Below are 22,090 nucleotides of genomic sequence, written 5' to 3'. Positions count from 1 at the left end.
TGGGGCAGTTCTGCTCTGTCCTATAAGGTCACCACGAGTCGGACTAGACTTGGTGGCCACCACCACCACCACCAACAAGAAGCAGCCAGTGCTGCTGGTCAGTGGGCCACATTTGGAGCAGCAGGCCTCACCCCCAGAGGAGGACAATGCAAATGAAAGACATCCCGTTCTCTCTTTCCTTTTATGTGTTCTTGTTTTATAATTACATCATCAGTACGTGCTGATAGGGATTAAAATTTTTAGAAGTAAGTCTTCATGGAAAATAATCAACTAAAGAGTAGACTTCTCTCCCTCACCCACTGATTTTCCATCCCTAGAGGTCACCACTGTCAGTACTTTCTGATAGTACTGGTTAGGGTGCTTCAGCTCCAAACAACAGAAATCCCAGCTCCAACTGGCTTAACTGTTACAGGAGTTTTTATCTCATGTGGTTGGAAGTCTCAGTGAAGATCAGAATCCAGAGTTGGTTAACTTGGTAGCTCCTGATGTCACTGGGGTTCTCTCTGGTCTGTCCAAGGAGCCCTGGTGGCTCAGTGGTTAAGAGCTCAGCTGCTAAACAAAAGGTTGGCGGTTCAAACCTACCAGGCGCTCCACAGGAGAAAGATGTGGCAGTCGTCTTCCATAACGATTACAGCCCTGGAAACCCCCAGGTGCCTAGCATGAATCAGGCACTTAACAGAGATACCACAAGTAATGTGAATTCATATTATATTTCTGTCCCTAGATCCTAATAACTATTACCACAGACGGAATGAAATGACCACCACCGATGACCTTGATTTTAAGCATCACAACTATAAGGAAATGCGCCAGGTAAGACCCAGCCTGCAACATCTCATTCCAGAAAGTTGTCAAAAGAACAATGTGTATCACATGCACAAAGCACTTAATTTTATTGTCAGAAATTAGGATGATGGATTAGGGTTAGGAATCTGAATGATTATTTTGATTTGCTGAAGACTAAATGCCTGTAGTGTCAGGGTTGAGAACGAGGCTGGCATGACCTGAGGAAGGCTCCCTCACTAGCGAATGGTTGAAACAGAATTTGAACACAGGCTTTTCTGATTTGATAGCGTAATTCTTAAGAACCACTGCATGTTTGAGTGGTGTCACAGATTTAAAGATGCGGCTCATGTGTGAATTAAAGAAGAAAGATGGCCTAGAACCACACTGATGACCATGTTGTTGTTAGGTGCCATTGAGTCGGTTCCGACTCATAGCTACCCCGGAATGAAATGATGCCGGGTCTTGTGCCATCCCCACAATCATTGCTATGTTTGAGCCCATTGTTGCAGCCACTCTATCATCCATCTCCTTGAGGGTCTTCCTCTTTGTCAATGACTTTACCAAGCACGATGTCATTCTCCAGGGACTGGTCCCTCCTGATAACATGTCCAAAGTAAGTGAGACAAAGCTTAGTCATCCTCACATCTAAGGAGCATCCTGGCTGTACTTCTTCCAAGGCAGCTTTGTCCGTTCTTCTGGCAGGACATAATATACTCAATATTCTTAGCCAACACCATAATTCAGAGGCATCCGTTCTTCCTTGGTCTTCCTTACTCATTGTTCAGCTTTCACATGCATGAAATCATTATTATATAATGATAATAATAGCAGGAAGCATTCTCATAGGACCATCCACATGTCAGATGCTATGCTCAGCTCAGTAGTATGCATATATTACCATATTCAGTACCTTTAACAAAACCCTAGGGGCGTAGGGACTGTTGCCATCCTTATTCTAAAGATAAGAAAACTGAGTCACAACTCATTATTCAAACCAGTAATTCTCAATCCTGGCTGAATATTAGGATTGCTTGGGGGAAATTTGTAAAAATGCCTATAGTGAATCCAACCTCAGGCCAATTAGAGCAGAATTTCTAGGAGTAGGGCTGGGATCCAAATTTTTAAAAGCTCTCCCTCCGATTCTAATGTATAGTCAGGCTTGAAAACTACTGGTTGATACCTTTATAGTTTTTAGTGTTGTTGGAAAGAAATGACAATTCCAGATGGGGTTTTTCCCAGATAGAATTACAGAAATCAAGTCATTCTGAGCTCTTGACAACAATTGCTTCAAAGAGAAAAAAATCAGACCCGTTGCCATCAAGTCGATTCCGACTCATAGCAATCCTATAGGACAGAGCAGAATTGCGCCATAGGGTTTCCGAGGAGTGGCTGGTGGATTTGAACTGCTGACCTTTCGATCAGCAGCCAAGCTCTTCACCATTGCACTACTAGGGCTCCAACACTAGCTTACAGGATGCAGAAAGGGGAGGGGATCAAACGTTTATTAGAACAAGTTAAAAAGGCAGGCCCTGTGCCAAGTGCTTTGCCTATAAATCCTGCTCAGTGTCTTCACCAGCAAGGTGCTAGAAACCATGGCGGGGTAGAGTGGCAAATGAGAAACCCTCAGATCTCTGTGAATCTGACTGAAGAGACAGAACAACAGAGAAAACAGCCTCATTGATACATACGTAGAGCAAGGATTCACCAAAGGCAAGTTAACAAGTCTCAAAGCCAGAGCTCACAGAGGCTGAGTGAAGAAACCAGACTTCCAGTAGAAAAGCAGGTGTTTCTGAGGTTGGAGCAGTTCAGCTGAGCTTCAAGAAGGCTCTCACTGCCCCAAGCCCAGGAAATGAACCAACCTGGTGTTGTTCTGATGTATGTTAAGTTGAGATACACACAGATTCCAGATACCCGTCAGCACAGACTCAGAAGTGGGATGTGCTAATGAAATTTTCTTGCTGTCTTGCTCTTGGGAAATCAAGATAATGTATTTGGACTCGAGTCTGTGACTCATCCCTGCTGCGTTGCATTCATGGGGTATTTTTATGACTCTGCTCGCCACTCCATTTGATGGAGCCCTTGTGTACGAATTCAGATGTGCTCGCCAGAGCTCTCAGAACATCCTTTTGAGCCCAGAAATCAGACAAGTGTCAGCACAGTTGGTGCAACTAATGTCAAAAGCAATAAATCTGAATGGATTTAAAATGAGCTAACTGCACAAAGAGTCCAGGAAGCTGATATCTTTAAATAGTTCTCCTGAGAGGAGAATGAACCTCTTCTTATTTAAGGAGAGCTGGTGGACTGGGTCTCACGACACCGTCTATCTGATCAGCAGGGCTTGGTGGATGTTCAAGCTAGGAGTGGCATTGGCATCATTCAGTGCACCCCTCTTGGGTGACCTTGGGTGACCCCTCCCAGGTCCCCAAGTCCAGCAGCACTCAACTGGAAACCATCCTGGGAGGATCTGTCAATCCTGAAGAGTGTTCAGAAGTGATCATGAAATCCATAAGTGATTTGCCATTTGGATTCCTGGCTCTGGGGATGGGAAAGAAGACAGCATTTTTAGCAGTTTCCCTGTATGAATTCTACTAGGTTACTGCAGAAATCTTTCTGCTGCAGGGAAAAATTGTTAGTTTGTCCTACTATTGGAAGAGATGTTTGCAACAAACACACACACAAAAAAAGAGAAACAGCAGCAAGAACAGGAAGCAAGGAGAGAAAATAGAACCTTATTGAGTTACAAGAGGGAAATAACAAGAATGTGCGTGGTTCTGTTCTCTGCAGTAAACATTTCCAGAGCACCAACTTGTAAGGCATTGTTCCAGACACAGTGGGTGAAGCAGAGTGGTTAGGGATAGAAGTGGGGGGCAGGGAAGAAAGAGCTCCAGATACCTATGTTATAAGGCAGGGTACAGTAATTGTCCCTAGAACATGCTAAAGGTCCTCTTGGCACTTGCCTCAGTGGGTAATTTGCTTGGTCATTTGTCTACATGTACCTTGTCAGTCGCCCTCACGGAGGGCAATGAGGACAGAGACCCTGGCCATTATATTATAAACCTAGAGTGGGGACTTGATTAAATATGCATATTTGAGGTTGTAACTGTCTTGGGGGTTTGGAGGGAGAAGTAACTGGTCTGGTTGGCCATGGCTGGAAAGGACTTTGGCCGCAGTTGGGGTTGGCTGTCATGCTGGGAGTGATGCTAGATTTCGATGGACAGAGATGGAAGGACACTCCAAGTGGAGAGGACAGTGAGAGTTAAGGTGCAGAGAGAGGAGCAGATAGGCTTGTTTCTGGAATAAATGGCAATCTGCCAGCAGAGGAGGCCGGCCGAACGCTGGGAGAGGATGCCAGTCATGAATGCTGGGAGACGCTTTTGTGCTGAATCTGAGAGTCATGGCGGTGCTTATGGAAGCAGTGCTGGGTTTTAGGAGATGGATCTGGAGTCACGTGCAGAGTAGGTTGCGTGCAGAGTATTATTGTAGTCCCCTGAGAGGGCAGCAGGACTTGACGTCGGGGTGGGCAAGAGGCATTTCTCAAGTGGGCTGACTAGTCCTAGGTCGTCTGTTGGAATAAGCTGGGGGAAGAGAAGGGCACGATGTGCTTCAAAGGGGCACGGGGGGACCATCCGCAGGGGGTGGGAAAGACATGGTTTTGAGAAGGTTAATGACTTTGCTTTGGGGCAGGGTGTCAAGTCCCAGATGCTCAGGACACAGCAGTTGGTTGGTTGGTAAGCTGAGTGAAGCAGGTAGAAAGAAGGCAAGTAGTGAAACATGGGTTGGACGGTAGCCAGCGAGTGGTATTGATTTCCAGGGCAGTACGGGCACTCAGAGGCATCAGACTGGGGGCAGCAGTAGTCTGCCCACCTGCTCCATGCTGGGTAGCAACGGTGGCAGGAAGCCAGGGCAGGCAGCAGGCCTGCAGACCCTGGCCAACCAACTCCTCACAGTGGGGTTCCTCTCACTATGATTCCTCCCTCCTTCTGGAATTTCTTCTCCATTTGGCCAAGTACAGTGTCTGTTTCTCAGGCAACTGAGGAAAGATGGTGGAAGGGAACAGCTTTCTTTTCACTCTTCCTTTTGCACCGTTTTAATTCATAGGACAAACAATATTGTATCAATATCAGATACCAACTGAAAGTCTAAAGGTAAGCATTGACAAGCCCTCTACTCTAAAGAATCGACAGTTTTCATTTTTCCCCATTCCTATCCAGAGTTTGACTTATATGTTCACAGAATTCCATGGTTTTGGTCACAGAATGGTTCCAACTTTGCCCTGCTTCTCTTGGTAACCAGTATTCCATCATTAGCCATTTTCCCTTGCTCTCTTCATAGTCGTGATGTTGCAGGATATTCTGGTGAATGGACACATCATAGTTTTCTCAGTGTTTTCTTGTTCCAGGGCATTTTGATAGCTCTCAAATTTAATTAATACTGAGAAAATATAAAACCCCCTGCAAAAAGTGCCATCATGCATACAATTGTACCATCCTATGAGAATAATTTCCTTCTGATTTATTACCAGAAATTGAACTCCTAGAAGAAGGAGCTTATTTTATCCCCTTCAGCAGAGAAGGGAAGCAGCAGTGCCTAGGAGTCAGCAGATGCCAGGATGGCAAAGTTTCTTCCTATTTTAAAGGCAGAGAAACTACCTTGAAGAGGTTAAGTGTCTTTCAAGCCTGGCTACTATCTAAGGCAGTGTTTCTCAATTTTTTTTCCCCATTGTTGCCCTCCTAGGGAGTCTTTTTAGATATTTTTTCCTTAATCACCCACCTCATTATATTAAGTACTAAGGAATAAGACTTTGTTGGGTAGGGTTGAGGTTTGGAGGACCATGAAGCATTGTAATAACTAAGATTTTTAAGACTCCAAGGAACCAATTTCCCCCTTGGGGATGATTTCGCCCTCATTGAGAATACATGCTCTATGGTCATCAGACAAATTCTGTTCCTTATGCCCTCTTTAACTGTCAAGACTCAAATATTTACCACAAAGACCAAAACTCAAAACAAACAAACAAAACACTTTGACTCTTTTTGGGAATAAATAATTGTATTTTCTTGGTAGAAGGAGCTGCGTTTAAATGGAGAACTCTATTCCTGGTGAAGCTCCTGGTTGCTTTGCTGAAAGGAGTTGGGCAGGTCACCACGCAGGTCCTTAGTGTTGCTGGTGGCATTTCTAAGGGCCCGCTGTATGGAGAGATTTATAGAGGACCCCTATAAAGGAGTTGACTCTTCAAATGCCCACACTCTCCATTTTGCAAGGATACTTGCAATGCCACGGCACAGTGGCATGAGGGTCATTTATTTCACTGGCGTTTTTCCAGAGCGACTGTGGCTGGTATAAGAATACGCAACAGTGTAAAGTGTAAGGAAGTGATTCCGATGACTCGTGGCCTGAGAGCCATGTCATGCTGAGAGATGTGTCCACGGCTCAGTTGTGCATCCCAGGGGAAGGTGCCATCTGTCTATTCCAGCGTCAAGGTCACAGTCTGTAGCCCTGGATGCACAGCTCCCTACAGCTAACTGAAAGGGGGAGGAAGATAAGCATTAAATGACAGCCAGACCCTGTGATGAATGCTAGGCATTCATTGCCTCATTCATGATGAGCTGACTCTCTCGTCTGCAGAACTAGCCATTGATCTGAAAGCAAGATTGTGGGTCATCTATGGATCAGGACTTGCCAAGGTCAGTGTTGGTGGTGAAGGATGGCTCAACACCCAGCAGGGGCCCCAAAGCAGAGGGGCACTGTGCCGTAGCCGTCTTTCAGGACAGTCACAGAGTACAACAGACCAACTGGGTGGAAGAAGGTGCTTGTCCTGATGGCTTTATTGAAACTTCATGGGTGAATATGAGTATGACACAAGCCCTGAGAGTCCAAAGTCCTGGTTCCATCTGGCACCATCTGTGTTACCTAGGGCAATAACTTAATGTTGCTCTGAGCCTCAGTCTCCGTGTCTGTAGAATGGGGCCAATCACATCTGCCTTACTTACCTACCTTGCCTGGTTGTCATGATGATGAGATTCAGTAGAGAAATCAAACTTCTTATTATTGTACTTATCATTAGCCACATGATTGCTGTGTTTCTTCCTAAAACAGCAGTCCTCGTGTGTGGCTCCACCTCATCCTGCAATATTCATCCCTCCTGTTGTCGGGCTTAGACACTGTTTTCCTCCTATGTTGTCCTCCATTTGGGGTGGGTTTCTGGTTTTGCAAACAAGAGTCCTTTAGTGTCAGCCTTCTCTCACCTAAATATTGTGACACAAAGTGAGTTCTCATCAAGGGAACCCCATTCCCTACCAGGAGCAGTGAGAAATTAGAACCTGAAGTTTGGACCAAGGCTGCACCTGGAACACCTCATAGGTGTGCCGTAAAAGCAAAGCGATGGCAGCAGTCAATCCTTCCAGTCCTTTAGAAACATTCGTGGTGTTCCTTAAACCCTCTCTGTTCTGCCGTTGCGTAGTGTTATGCTAGGGGAGGTAAATGAAGTACACACAACTGTAACTCAGCTGTATCATAAATTCCGTGTAATGGCAATTTTCCGGTTCTAACAGATGTTAACCCACCATGACATTTGTAACAGATTTGTTTATTCACAACTTACAAGGACATTTTGTGGATCATTCGGTGGATGGAAGTTTCCCTGAGAGGTTGTCAGAGCAAGTCCAGGTCCATGCTCGCCCTCCATGACCTGTGCCCTTCCTCTCTGACCACCAGCCAAGCTCCAGCTCATCTTTCAAAAGGACGAAGCCCAAAGGCTGAGCCAAGATGGCAGAATAGACGAGCCCTCTTTACAACAAAGACCTGAAAAAAACAAGTGAAACGAGTATATTTATGACAAGCTAGGAGCCCTGAGCATCAAAGGCAGGCTAGAAAATGAACTGAGGGGCAGGGGAAGGAAGAGACAGTTCAGAAACGGAGAGGAGTTACCGGACCTGAATTGCCGGGAGCCCTCAGGCACCATTCCCAGAGCGGCGGCAGAGGCAGGCTGGTACTAGCATTTGGCCACAGTTTCCTCAGGGAGAAGCAGCCACCCACGCAGCCTACTCACACCTCCGGAACCAGAGAAGAACGGTGCTCTTGGCAAAAAGCAAAGTACTTGCGTATATTTTACTGCATCCCCCACCCCCAAACCAGCTTCAGCGGCTGAATTCCCTGGACCCGATATGGGCCCTGTTGAACTCCTAGAGCCATCCTCCCTGCCTTGGGGAAGGAAAAAATTTGCAACTGGGGGAAAAGATAATTTGCCTGCTCCACTAACCGGGAGAAGTGGCTCCTGTCCAGGCATAAATGGTCCGTGGAATTTGCGTACTTTTCCCCTCTGCATGGACCTGTGCGGGCCTATTTCAGGAAAATAGACCCTTGTTGGCAGACTCCAACTGTTTCAGCTGTGTGATGGAGAGGTGGGTGTTTGATGTTTGACATTGATTTGTCTATTAAACAGGGTCCTCACCTACCCACATCAGGGCCCTAAGGACTGGTAGCTCCACTCAGGTCACCCAGCCACCCATGACAGGGATCCAAGGATAACTGGTACCTCCCAGTCCTTGCAACCAAAAACACTGGGTGCCCATGGTCCGTCTGCAGAACCCACCCACCTGCACACTCTAGGGATCAGGGATGCACTTTTCTCAGGGACACTCAGGGGTCAGTTCTCAGCTCCCTGCCTTGTTGAGATCGTGACCCCCTGCTGCAATCAGATACCGGTACATACACCAATGACCCCTGCCCCTCTAAGACTGTAGAACAGAGCCTGTACCACACACTTCATGATCAGCTACCTGGACACCTGAGCTGAATTCATACAAGAAAAGTGAGTGGACTCTTGGGCTGATATACCTGATAACAGCTCTAGCCATCTGGGGACAGGACACCAGAGCTCCAAAGGCAAAAATAATCAAGCTAGCTCACTGAAGCATCCCATTTGGGCATATCAAAACAAAACAAAGTAAGAAGCTGTGACACAGTAAGCAAGCATAAACTAATACAATAGCTTATAGATGGCTCAAAGACAACAGTCAATATCAAGTTACATAAAGAAACAGACCATGATCACCTTGACAAGCTCTCAAAAAAAGAACCCAGGGATCTTCTAGATTAAAGTGCATTCCGGGAATTATCAGAGGCAGAATACAAAAGATTAATATACAGAACCCTTCGAGACATCAGGAAGGAAATGAGGCAATATGCAGAACAAGCCAAGGAACACACAGATAAAACAATTGAAGAAATTAGAAAGATTATTCAGGAATGTAATGAAAAATTTAATAAGCTAGAAAAAGCCATAGACAGACAGCAATCAGAAATTCAGAAGATTAACAATAAAATTACAGAAGTAGACAACTCAATAGAAAGTCAGAGGAGCAGAATTGAGCACATAGAAGCCAGAATTTCTGAACTTGAAGATAAACCACTTGGCACTAATATATTTCAAGAAAAATCACATAAAAGAATTAAAAATTGAGGAAACCTTAAGAATCACGTGGAACTCTATCAAGAGAAATAACTTACGAGTGATTGGAGTATCAGAACAGGGAGGGATAACAGAAAATACAGAGAAAATTGTTGAAGATTTGTTGGCAGAAAACTTTTCTGACATCGCGAAAGATGAGAAGTTATCTATCCAAGATGCTCATCAAACTCCACACAAGGTAGATGTTAAAAGAAAGTCATCAAGACGTATTATAATCAAACTTGCCAAAACCAAAGATAAAGAGAGAATTTTAAGAGCAGCTAGGGATAAACGAAAAGTCACCTACAAAGGAGAGCCAATAAGAATAAGCTCAGACTACTCAGCAGAAACCATGCAGGCAAGAAGGCAATGGGATGACATATTTAAAAAATTAAAGGAAAAAATTGCCATCCAAGAATCATATACCCAGCAAAACTGTCTCTTAAATATGAAGGTGAAATTAGGACATTTCCAGGTAAACAGAAGTTTAGGGAATTCGTAAAAACCAAACCAAAACTACGAGAAATACTAAAGGGAGTTCTTTGGTTAGAAAATCAATAATATCAGGTATCAACCCAACACTAGAACACTCGGCAGAGCAATCAGAAATCAACCCAGACAGAGAAATAAAAAAAACAAAGCAAGATTTAAAAAAAAAAAGCTCAAAACAGGGTAATAGCGATGTTATTATATAAAAGCAGACAACATTAAAACAATAAAGAAGGACTAAGAAGTGTAATCATAGATCTTCCATATCGCAGATACAGCGATACGAAGGCAATAAAAGTTAGGTTTAAATTTAGAAAAATAAGGGTAAATAATAAAGTAACCACAAAGGAGACAAACTGTCCTACTCATCAAAATAAAATACAAGAAAAAAATAGTGATTCAGCGGAAACAAAATCAACAACAAATATGAGGAAAGGACAATATATAAAAGATAATCTACTCAGCACACAAAATTAAATGGGTAAAAGAAATTGTCAACAGCACACAAAAACAGACATCGAAATGATAGCACTAAATTCATACCTATCCATAATTACCCTGAATGTAAATGGACTAAATGCACCAATAAAGAGACAGAGAGTGGCAGAATGGATTAAAAAAATGATCTGTCTATATGCCGCCTACAAGAGACACACCTTAGACTTAGAGACACAAACAAACTAAAACTCAAAGGATGGAAAAAAATAAGCAAACAACAAGCAAAAAAGAGTAAGAGTGGCAATATTAATTTCTGACAGAATAGACTTTAAAGTTAAATCCATCATAAAGGATAAGGAAGGACACTATATAATGATTAAAGAGACAATATACCAAGAAGATATAACCATATTAAATATTTATGCACCCAGTGACAGGGCTGCAAGATACATAAAACAAACTCTATCAACATTGAAAAGTGAGATAGACAGCTCCACAATAATAGTAGGAGACTTCAACACACCACTTTCAATGAAAGACAGGACATCCAGACAGAAGCTCAATAAAGACACGGAAGATCTAAATGCCACAATCAAGCAGCTTGACCTCATAGACATATATAGAACACTCCACTCAACAGCAACCAAGTATACTTTCTTTTCTAGTGCACATGGAACATTCTCTAGAATAGATCACATATTAGGTCATAAAGCAAGCCTTAGCAGAATCCGAAACATTGAAATATTACAAAGCATCTTCTCTGACCATAAGGCCATAAAAGTGGAAATCGATAACAGAAAAAGCAGGAAAAAGAAATCAAACACTTGGAAACTGAACAATACCCTGCTCAAAAAGACTGGATTATAGAAGACACTAAGAATGGAATAAAGAAATTCATAGAATCCATTGAGAATGAAAACACTTCCTATGAGAACCTTTGGGACACAGCGAAAGCAGTGCTCAGAGGTCAATTTATATCAATAAATGCACATATACAAAAAGAAGAAAGGGCCAAAATCAAAGAATTATCCCTACACCTTGAACAAACAGAAAGAGAGCAACAAAAGAAACCCTCAGGCACCAGAAGGAAATAATAAAAATTAGAGCTGAAACAGAAAAACAATTGAAAGAATTAACAAGACCAAAAGCTGGTTCTTCGAAAAAATCAACAAAACTGATAAACCATTGGCCAAACTGACAAAAGAAAAACAGAAGAGGAAGCAAATAACCCAAATAAGAAATGAGACGGGCAATATTACAATAGACCCAAGTGAAATTAAAAGAATCATATCAGATTACTATGAAAAATTGTACTCTAACAAATTTGAAAACCTAGAAGAAATGGATGAATTCCTAGAAACACACTACCTACATAAATTAACACAAACTGAGGTAGAACAACTAAATAGACCCGTAACAAAAGAAGAGTTTGAAAAGGTAATCAAAAAACTCCCAACAACAAAAAAAACGCTGGCCGGACGGCTTCACTGCAGAGTTCTACCAAACTTTCAGAGAAGAGTGAACACCACTACTACTAAAGGTATTTCAGAGCATAGAAAAGGACGGAATACTTCCTAACTCATTCTATGAAGCTGCCATATCCCTGATACCAAAACCTGGTAAACACACCACAAAAAAAGAAAATTACAGAGCTATATCCCTCATGAACATAGATGCAAAAATCCTCAACAAAATTCTAGCCAATAGAATTCAACAACATATCAAAAAAATAATTCACCATGACCAAGTGGGGTTCATACCAGGTATGCAGGGATGGTTCAACATTAGAAAAACAATTAATGTAATCCATTTATCACATAAATAAAACAAAAGAGAAGAATCACATGATTTTATCAATTGATGCAGAAAAGGCATTTGACAAAGTTCAACACTCATTCGTGAGGAAAACTCTCAGCAAAATAGGAATAGAAGGAAAATTCCTCAACATAATAAATGGTGTTTGTACAAAGCCAATAGCCAACATTATCCTAAATAGAGAGAGTCTGAAAGCATTCCCCTTGAGATCGGGAACCAGACAAGGATGCCCTTTATTACCACTCTTATTCAACATTGTGCTGGAGGTCCTAGCCAGAGCAATTAGGCTAGATAAAGAAATAATAGGCGTCCAGATTGGCAAGGAAGAAGTAAAATTATCTCTATTTGCAGACGACATGATCTTATACACAGAAAACCCTAAGGAACCCTCAGGAAAACTACTGAAACTAATAGAAGAGTTCAGCAGACTATCAGGCTACAAGATAAACACACAAAAATCAGTTGGATTCATCTACACCAACAAAAAGAACATCGAAGAGGAAATGACCAAATCCATACCATTTACAGTAGCCCCCGAGAAGATAAAATACTTAGGAATAAATCTTACCAGAGATGTAAAAGACTTATACAAAGAAAACTACAATATGCTTCTGCAGGAAACCAAAAGAGACCTACGTAAGTGGAAAAACACACCTTGCTCATGGATAGGAAGACTTAACATTATAAAAATGTCTATTCTACCAAAAGCGACCTATACATTTAATGCAATTCTGATCCAAATTCCAACAACATTCTTTAATGAGATGGAGAAACAAATCACCAACTTCATGTGGAAGGGAAAGAGGCCCCAGGTAAGTAAAGCATTACTGAAAAAGAGGAACAAAGTGGGAGGCCTTACTCTACCTGATTTTAGAACCTATTATACCACCACAGTAGTCAAAACAGCCTGGTACTGGAACAGATACATAGATCAATGGAACAGAATTGAGAATCCAGACATAAATCCATCCACATATAAGCAGTTGATATTTGACAAAGGCCCCAAAACAGTTAAGTGAGGAAATGACAGTCTTTTTAAAAAATGGTGCTGACATAACTGGATATCCATCTGCAAAAAAATGAAACAAGACCCATACCTCACTCCATGCACAAAAACAAGCTCAAAATGGATCAAAGACCTAAATATAAAATCTGAAATGATAAAGATCATGGAAGAAAAAATAGGGACAATGTTAAGAGCCCTAATGCATGGCATAAACAGTGTACAAAACATTTCTAACAATGCAGAAGAAAAACTAGATAACTGGGAGCTCCTAAAAATCAAACACCTATGCTCATCCAAAGACTTCACCAAAAGAGTGAAAAGATTACCTACAGACTGGGAAAAAGGTTTTAGCTATGACATTTCTAATCAGTGCCTGATCTCTAAAATCTACATGATACTGCAAAAACACAAATATACCCAATTAAAAAATGGGCGAAAGATATGAACAGACACTTCACTAAAGAAGACATTCAGGTAGTTAACAGATACATGAGGAAATGCTCACGATCATTAGCCATTAGAGAAATGCAAATCACAACTACAATGAGATTTCATCTCCAACAAGGCTGGCATTAATCCAAAAAACACAAAACAATAAATGTTGGAAAGGCTGTGGAGAGATTGGAACACTTATACACTGCTGGTGGGAATACAAAATGGTACAGCCACTTTGGAAATCGATTTGGTGCATCCTCAAAAAGCTAGAAATAGAACTACCATACGATCCAGCAATCCCACTCCTTGGAGTATATCCTAGAGAAATAAGGGACTTTACAGGAACACACCCATGTTCACGGCAGCACTGTTTACAATTGCAAAAAGATGGAAGCAACCAAGGTGCCCATCAGTGGATGACTGGATAAATAAATTATGGTATAGTCACACAATGGAATACTATACATCAATAAAGAACAGTGATGAATTTGTGAAACATTTTATAACATGGAGGAATCGGAATCTGGAAGGCATTATGCTGAGTGAAATTAGTTGGTTGCAAAAGGACAAATATTGTATAAGACTACTATTATAAAAACTCAAGAAATAGTTAAACAGAGAAGAAAATACTCTTCAATGGTTACGAGAGGGAGGGGGGAGGGAGGGTGGGAGAGGGGTACTCACTAATTAGACAGTAGATAAGAACTACTTTAGGTGAAGGGAAAGACAACACACAATACAGGCGAGGTCAGGACAACTGGACTAAACCAAAAGCAAAGAAGTTTCCAGAATAAACTGAATGCTTCGAAGGCCAGTGTAGCAGGGACGGGGGTTCGGGGACCATGGTTTCAGGGGACATCTAAGTCAGTTGGCATAATAATATCTATTAAGAAAACATTCTGCATCCCACCTTGGAGAGAGGCGTCTCGGGTCTTAAACACTAGCAAGCAGCCATCTAAGATGCATCAATTGGTCTCAAGCCACCTGGATCAAAGGAGAATAAAGAGCACCAAGGACACAAGGTAATTACGAGCCCAAGAACAGAAAAAAAAAAAAAACGGAAAGGGCCACATAAACCAGAGACGACTCGATAGCACTATATAAAAAAAAAAAAAAATCATCCTGAGACCAGAAGAGCTAGATGGTGCCCGGCTACATCCGATGACTGCTCTGACAGGGAACACAACAGAGAACCCCCAAGGGAACAAGTCAGTCTCTCACACAAAAACTTATATACACCTTGCTACATACTCCCAGCTGCTCTCCCCCTAATGAGACAGCCCAGTCCGTCCCTCTGCTCTCTCTTTTCCTATCTATTTCACCAGCTTCTAACCGCCTCTACCCTCTCATCTCTCCTCCAGGCAGGAGATGCCAACATAGTCTCAAGTGTTCGCCTGATCCAAGAAGCTCACTCCTCACCAGCATCCCTCTCCAACCCATTGTCCAGTCCAATCCGTGTCTGAAGAGTTGGCTTTTTTTCTCCTGTCCTGGGCCAACAGAAGGTCTGGGGCCATGGCCACCGGGGTCCTTCTAGTCTCAGTCAGACTATTAAGTCTGGTCTTTTTACGAGAATTTGGGGTCTGCATCCCACTGTTCCCCTGCTCCCTTGGGGGTTCTCTCTGAGTCGGAACCGACTCGATGGCACCTAACAACAACAATCTTTCTGAAGCAGATTGCCAGGTCTTTCTCCCATGGGGCTGTTAGGTGGGTTCAAATCTACCTTTCAGCTAGCAGTTAAGCACTTAACTGTTACACCACCAGGGCTCCTTTCACACTAGTAGCATGACTATTGTCGAAAAAATGGAAAATAACAAGTGTTAGTGAGGATGTGGAGAAATTAGAACACCCATGCATTGCTGGTGGGAGTGTAAAATGATGCAGCGTCTGTAGGACACAGTTTGTCAGGTCCTCAGAAAGGTAAACACGGAATTGCCATATGACCGAGCAATCCTAATCCTAGGCAGACACCCGAAAGACTTGAAAGCAGGGACTCAAACAAGCGCATGTACACCAATGTTCATGACAGCATTAGTCACAATTGCCAAGAGGTGGAAACAACCCAAACGTCCAGCAATGGATGAATGGATAAACGAAACGTGGCATATTATTCAGGCATAAAGAGAAGTGAAGTGCTGATACACGCTACAACATGGGTGAACCTTGGAATCGTTATGCTGAGTGAAATAAGTCAGACAGAAAAGGACAAATACTGTGTGATCCCACTTACATAAACTATCTCAAATAGGAAAATGCATAGAGACAAGACCAAAGCTTGTTAGTGGCGGGGGGGAGGGGAAGGGGGAAGTTACCATTAAGGGGCACTGAGTTTTTGCTTGGGATGGTGAAATGCTTTTGGAAATAGTGGTGATGGTGGCACAGCATGGTGAATGTATTAGTGTCACTGAAGCGCACACTTCAAAATGGTGAAAATGGTAAATGTTTTGTTATATTTATTTTACCACAAAAAATTATTACAAAATTGGTATTGAGTCATAAATACTTATTTAGGCAGGGATTCAGAGATGAAAGGCTCTGTCTGTGCCCTGGAGGATGTGGCAGCCAAGGAGGGGGCAATAGGAAACCAGGCAGTCACCACACAGAGGTGCTAACTCAACCCTGGGGCGGGGCGTTGGGAGTCCAGACCTGGGGGGGAGGGCAGATGGCAATGGATGGGTTTCTTCCTAAAGGAATCGGCAATAGAGCAGGTGCTGGAAGGAAAGCTAGGTGTTACCTTGGGAGAAGGGGGCACAGGGGAGAGTTCCAGGTAGAATGGGTGGGGGGGGGAGGTTCACGGGGAGGGAGGCTGTGGGGGGGAGCAGAGGCGGGTTGTCTTCTTGGCAGCTCTGCCTGCTCTGCTTCGTAGCTGTTGGTGCTTAGAGCCTTTAATTCATCTTGTTTTTCAGTTGATGAAGGTCGTGAATGAAATGTGCCCCAATATCACCAGAATTTACAACATTGGCAAAAGCCACCAGGGCCTGAAACTGTATGCTGTGGAGATCTCGGACAACCCTGGGGAGCACGAAGTTGGTGAGGGGTGCGCCTCTGGGATGCCTCTGTGGTGCAGTCTTAGAGGACGAGGAGATGGTTCCCCACCAAGAGAACATGCACGCAGTAGGGCATCAGCTGTCCACGTGATGACTCTTGCATAGACAGGATTCTGCAGATTTTGCTTCTGTGACCCTCTCTTCTGGTGACATGGGCTGTAGAGTTATTTAATCTAGAAATGCCCTCCTTTTCCCCAAATGGACCATATTTAATTCCACGCCCTCCGTCTCTGAGACCAATCACAATAGTGCAAAGAGAAGTGGCTGGGGACTTCCAGAATAGAGCCCTATTCTGGGAGAAAATTCTGGACTTCCTGATTCTTAATAGCTCAAGGTAGAGAGAGTTCCCTTAATTTTAATCTTTTTTTAAATATCAATTCTAAATTGAGTATTTTCTGTTTTTAGCCACTTCTCGTTCAATCCCTCCCTAACTTGTATTTCTCCAGCAATGGTAGGCTGGTTTTTTTCCTTTGGTAAATCTGGGAATCCTTTAGAAGTCTGCTGATATTGAGGGTAAAGATTTGTCTGATTCATTCAACTTTAACATCCATCGCTATCTCAGGAGGCCCTCTCTGGAGTTCCTCTTAAAGGGTAAGAGCTTTACCTGTTGGTGAACTCACATTTCCGCAGAAGCAGTAGCTTTGCCAGGGAACCCGGAGAAACGTCAGCCACCTCCGGCACTGATAAATCCCAACGTTTAAAAAGCTGAGCTTCGAAAGAGAAAATATTCAAAGACAGTCCTTCATAAAGTTGTGTCATTGCTGGTTTGCCCCGATAGGCTATTTTCTGCTTAGATTTATTATTCTTTGAGTCCTTGCAATGTTTAATAGGTAGTACTTTTAAGGAAAATAATTACTGTCCAATAAAGAAAGATAATTGCCAAGGCTCATGCGTAACTTGTACATTTTCTACTGTAAGCACTGCCTTATTTTACCTGTTCTTGCAAAATCAGAATAAACATTATTACACTGTGGCTGGTGTCATCTACACAATGTCTTACATACCTGTTTGGGACTAAAAGGAAGGATGCTGATATAATTTGGGAGGTTGATTTGAGGACAGACAGGGCTAGAACTGTATGGTTATGTGACTGGAGGTTTCTCCTAGCACCATGTGACACGCGCCGTTGTGGCCGTGAGCACCCAGTGTGAGCTGTGTTCTCCCGCTCTGAGTGCAGGTGAGCCCGAGTTCCACTACATCGCCGGCGCCCATGGCAACGAGGTGCTGGGCCGCGAGCTGCTGCTTCTGCTGATGCAGTTCTTGTGCCAGGAGTACTTGGCCCGCAATGAACGCATCGTCCACCTGGTAGACGAGACCCGCATTCACATCCTGCCGTCCCTCAACCCCGACGGCTACGAGAAGGCCTACGAAGCGGTAATGGTGCAGGCTCCCGTCACCCTTTCCCCAGCAGCTGGGCCCATTCCAGAGCCCTGAGTGCACCGGAGATTCCACGTGATAAGCTCCTTTTTTAAGTGTCTTTCTCTGGAGACAGGAAAGACCCACAAGGGCTTCCTGACCATCAGTGACTTAAGATAGAGGGGTTTCCCTAAAATTTATTTCAAACTTACTTCCAAGCATTCCTTGTTCCAGCTGTGTCCCATTCAATCACTCTCAAACCTGTGTTCTCCAAGCAGGATTGGAGAATGCAGGTGACCCTGAGAGGTAGACGTGCCCACAAACGGCAGAAAGCGAGCATGAATGTTGTTGTTGTTGTTAGCCTTTGAGTTGGCTCCGACTCGTGGCATCCTTGTGTATAACAGAACGAAACATTACCTGGTCCTGTGCCATCTTCCCAACTGTTGGTATGTTTGAGACCATCGTTGCAGCTTTTGGGTAAGCCGTCTCAGTGACGGTTTCCCTCATTTTCACTGACCTTCTATTTTACCAAACATGATGTCCTTTTCTAGCAATTGGGCTTTCCTAATGATGTGCCCAAAGTAAGCACGGTGGAGTCCTGCCATCCTCGCTTCTAAGCAGCATTCTGGCTGTGTGATATGTTATATGTACAGATAATAATACAATGAAATAACAACATTCATTGAGCGCTTAGTGGCAGGCATGGGCTAACATTGAATATAACCTTTAATTTTCTCATCAGTCCTCTGAGGATTGTTTCTACTATTCTGATATACTGTTTATGTTTCACGTTCTAATCTGTCTCCATTATGTGTTGAATATAGCTAGTATTATGTTATGATATAGATTTATAATTATATATCACAATATCTGGGAATAAAGTGGAAAAATGTATTTAAAACAACAGGACCTAGCAAATACAAACTCTACAGTATAGAATTTCACTTGTGTTTATTGGTACAAATAGTTGGCTAGGGATTTGCAGTGCTAACTAGTAAGCCAGGATCGTGGGCTGGGCAGGGAGAAAGTGCTGATACGATGGTTGTTGATTTTGCTATGATGGCGTCTTAGATTCAATACTACTCAAGGGTTCAGCTGACCGGTATAGAGGGGAGGAGGAAAGAGGTGGCAGAGGGACCGAGTTTTTTTTTTCAGCATTTCCATGTGGTAGGAGTGGTTCTCTGCATTACCTCTTTGGAGTCGTTGGGGTGTTTTATCCATCACCCACCAAATATTAATGTATTAATGGAAGACTTTTCAAGATCCTCCTTTGGAGACCATCTCTGGGTCACAGACTTCCAGAGGCTTATGGTGGTTGTTGCTGGGTACTATTTTGTTGATTTCAACTCATGGCGACCCCATGTGGTAGAGTAGAACTGTCCCATAGGGTTTTCTTGGCTGTAAATCTTTATGGAAGCAGGTTGCCAGGTCTTTCTCCTGCAGAGCAGCTGGTGGGTTTGAACTGACAACCTTTTGGTTAGCAGCTGAGCACTTAACCATTGCACCACCTAATTGGAGATATTGTGGGTGCTTCTTGGGTGTTAGAATCAGGACTGCCTACAAGATGTGGGTCCCTCATGTTCTGATTGTCTCCCAGGGCTCGGAGCTGGGAGGCTGGTCCCTGGGGCGCTGGACCCACGAGGGGATCGACATCAACAACAACTTCCCGGACTTAAACACGCTGCTCTGGGAAGCGGAGGACAGACAGAATGTCCCAAGGAGAGTTCCCAATCACTACATTGCCATCCCGGAGTGGTTTCTGTCCGAAAATGCCACGGTGAGTAAAAAACAGCTCATGATGTGCCGAGCAGCAGAAGGCCAGCGTTCATGCCCACTTGTATTTGCAGAAGATATGACATTTAAGAACAAGACAAAGCCATTTTTTCTTTTATGGTTTCTTCAAAAGTAGGGAGATATGCTAGATAATATCTACTTTTACGTTGATATTTAGGGAGATTCTTCATAGAAGAGAAATCATTTAATTATATTTTGTTACAACTGTACAATGCTTCAAAAACAAAAACCTGCCCTGAATCCTAGAATGGTGTATATTTATTGTTATTATCATTATTACCCTCATTATTGTCAGTTACTGCTCCGAAATTATCCTCGGCCCTCCCTGATTGCTTGAGATATTTTTATTTTAGTAAGTCCCCATAGATGATTACATGTCGTCTTTCAGAAAGAAAAATGAAACTGATGAAAAATGTTTCCTCCAAGTTTCTTAGGTTTTCTTTCACACACACAGAGTATGTGGTAGAAGAAGTAATTCTCACAAAATTGTCCATGCCTTTTATTGCCTCCTCTGCCCATAACAACCTACCTCCAGACCCCTGTTCTTTGGTCCTACATGCATTTCAAGAGCTCTGCCTTCACTACATAAGTTAGGGTTAGGCTCAGCTGCACATAAATGAAAAACCAAAATAAGAGTGGCTTAACAAAGTACAAGGAGCCCTGGTGGCATGGTGGTTAAGAACTCTGTTTTCTGTTTTCACATAAAAGAATCATGGAGGCAGACGGGACAGGGCTGGCCACACAGAAACCCCATAATTGTTAGGGACCCAGGATTCGTCTGTCCTCCTGAATCTACCAGTTTATCACATGACTTCCATCCTCAAGGTCAAATCCAAGATGGTAGTTGGTGCTCTAGCTGTCATGTCTGAAAAGGAAGAGGAGATAAATGGTGTAAAAAAAAAAAAAAAATCCTCAGATAATTCAATTTCTTTTAAGAGGCCTTCCTAGAATTCCCACACAATACTTCTGCTTAATCTAATTGGCCAGAATTTAGTCACATGGTGTCAGCCCAGAGCCATGGTGGCATAGCGGGTAAGAGCTTGGCTGCTAACCAAAAAGGTCAGCGGTTCGAACCCACTAGATGCTCCTTAGAAACTGTATGGGGCAGTTCTGCTCTGTCCTGCAGGGTCGCTATAAGTTGGAATCTACCAGACGGCACACAGCAACAACAACAAAATGGGCTGATACCCAGAAAAAGAAAGAAAAGAAACCATTGCTGCGGAGTCGATGCTAACTCATAGCGACCCGAACAGAACAGAGTAGAACTCCCTCATAGGATTTCCTAGGCTGTAATCCTTACAGGCGCAGATCACCAGGTCTTTTCTCCTCCTGAGCTGCTGGTGGGTTGAACCACCGACCTTTCAGTTAGCAGGTGATCGTTTAAGCATTGTGCCGCCAGGGCTTCTCCACCCAACTTTAGGGGTGGGGAAATGCTATATTTTATGGCAAGCACATTGCAACCTAAAAAAAATGATTGGCAAAATTAAGAAGTCTGACAACGCTCAAGTGTGGGAGAGGACTAGGGCCAGTGGGTCTTCTACATTGAAGGCCAAAGTGTAACTTAGCACAATTTTGGAAAATAATTTGATCACCTCATAAGGTAGAATATTTATATATCTTATGACTCTGCAATTCCACTTCTAGTTATATAAACCAAAAAACCAAACCTGTTGCCATCAAGTCGATTCTGACTCATAGCAACTCTATAGGACAGAGTAGAACTGCCCCACAGGGTTTCCAAGGAGATGCTGGTGGATTCCAACTGCCGACCTTTTAGTTAGCAGCCAAGCTCTTAACCACTGTGCCACCAGGGCTCCTTCTGGTTATGTAGGCAAGATAAATTTCAGCATGTGTTACAGAAGACAGTACAAGAAAATTAAAAGCAACACTGCTCATTACAGCAAAAAATTGAAAATAACTGATACGTTCATTATCCTGAGAACAGATAAATGATGAGTAGTCATACTGAGTGGAAAAACTGAACTACAGCTGTGTAAAGCAACACTGATGGACCTTAGAAACATAACATTGAGTGGGAAAAAAAGCAAATTGTTATAGGACATTGAAGCTATTCTGTATGATACTATCATGGTGGACACACAACATTACATATTTGTCAAACCCATACAACCGTACAACACAAAGAGTGATCCCTAACGCACACTGTAAACTATATTTAATAACAATGTATCAATATTGACTCAGCCATCGTAACAAATGTGCCACTCGACCACAAGATCTTAACAACAGGGAAAACCACACAGTGGGAGGAAGATGGGGTATGAGAACTCTGGGATTTCTGCACAATTTTTCTGTAAACCTAAAACTGTTCGAAAAAGTAAAGCTTATTAAAGAACCAAAAAAAAAAAGAAAATACTGTGAAGAAGATAGTTGCTTTACCTTCCCTTTTTTTAGATCAAAAGCAAGTAAAATAAAATAATTTCCCTTTTTTGATCCATCATGTCCAGAAAGTCCAGT

At 42.9% G+C, this 22,090-nt stretch overlaps 1 protein-coding gene across 1 annotated transcript in view; it reads left to right on the top strand.

The window, feature by feature from the left end:
• The window catches only part of CPXM2 (carboxypeptidase X, M14 family member 2), a 126,203-nt gene that overhangs the window by 87,410 nt on the left and 16,703 nt on the right, over window positions 1-22,090 (top strand). The window contains exons 7-10 of the mRNA XM_049854953.1: window positions 725-813; window positions 16,322-16,445; window positions 17,640-17,836; window positions 19,416-19,595. Coding sequence (XP_049710910.1) covers window positions 725-813; window positions 16,322-16,445; window positions 17,640-17,836; window positions 19,416-19,595 — 590 coding nt within the window. The remainder of the gene's footprint in view (window positions 1-724; window positions 814-16,321; window positions 16,446-17,639; window positions 17,837-19,415; window positions 19,596-22,090) is intronic.

Source organism: Elephas maximus, chromosome 16, assembly GCF_024166365.1.
Source record: "Elephas maximus indicus isolate mEleMax1 chromosome 16, mEleMax1 primary haplotype, whole genome shotgun sequence".
In the NCBI taxonomy this organism is placed as follows: domain Eukaryota; kingdom Metazoa; phylum Chordata; class Mammalia; order Proboscidea; family Elephantidae; genus Elephas; species Elephas maximus.
This window is presented reverse-complemented; position numbering and strand designations above follow the sequence as displayed.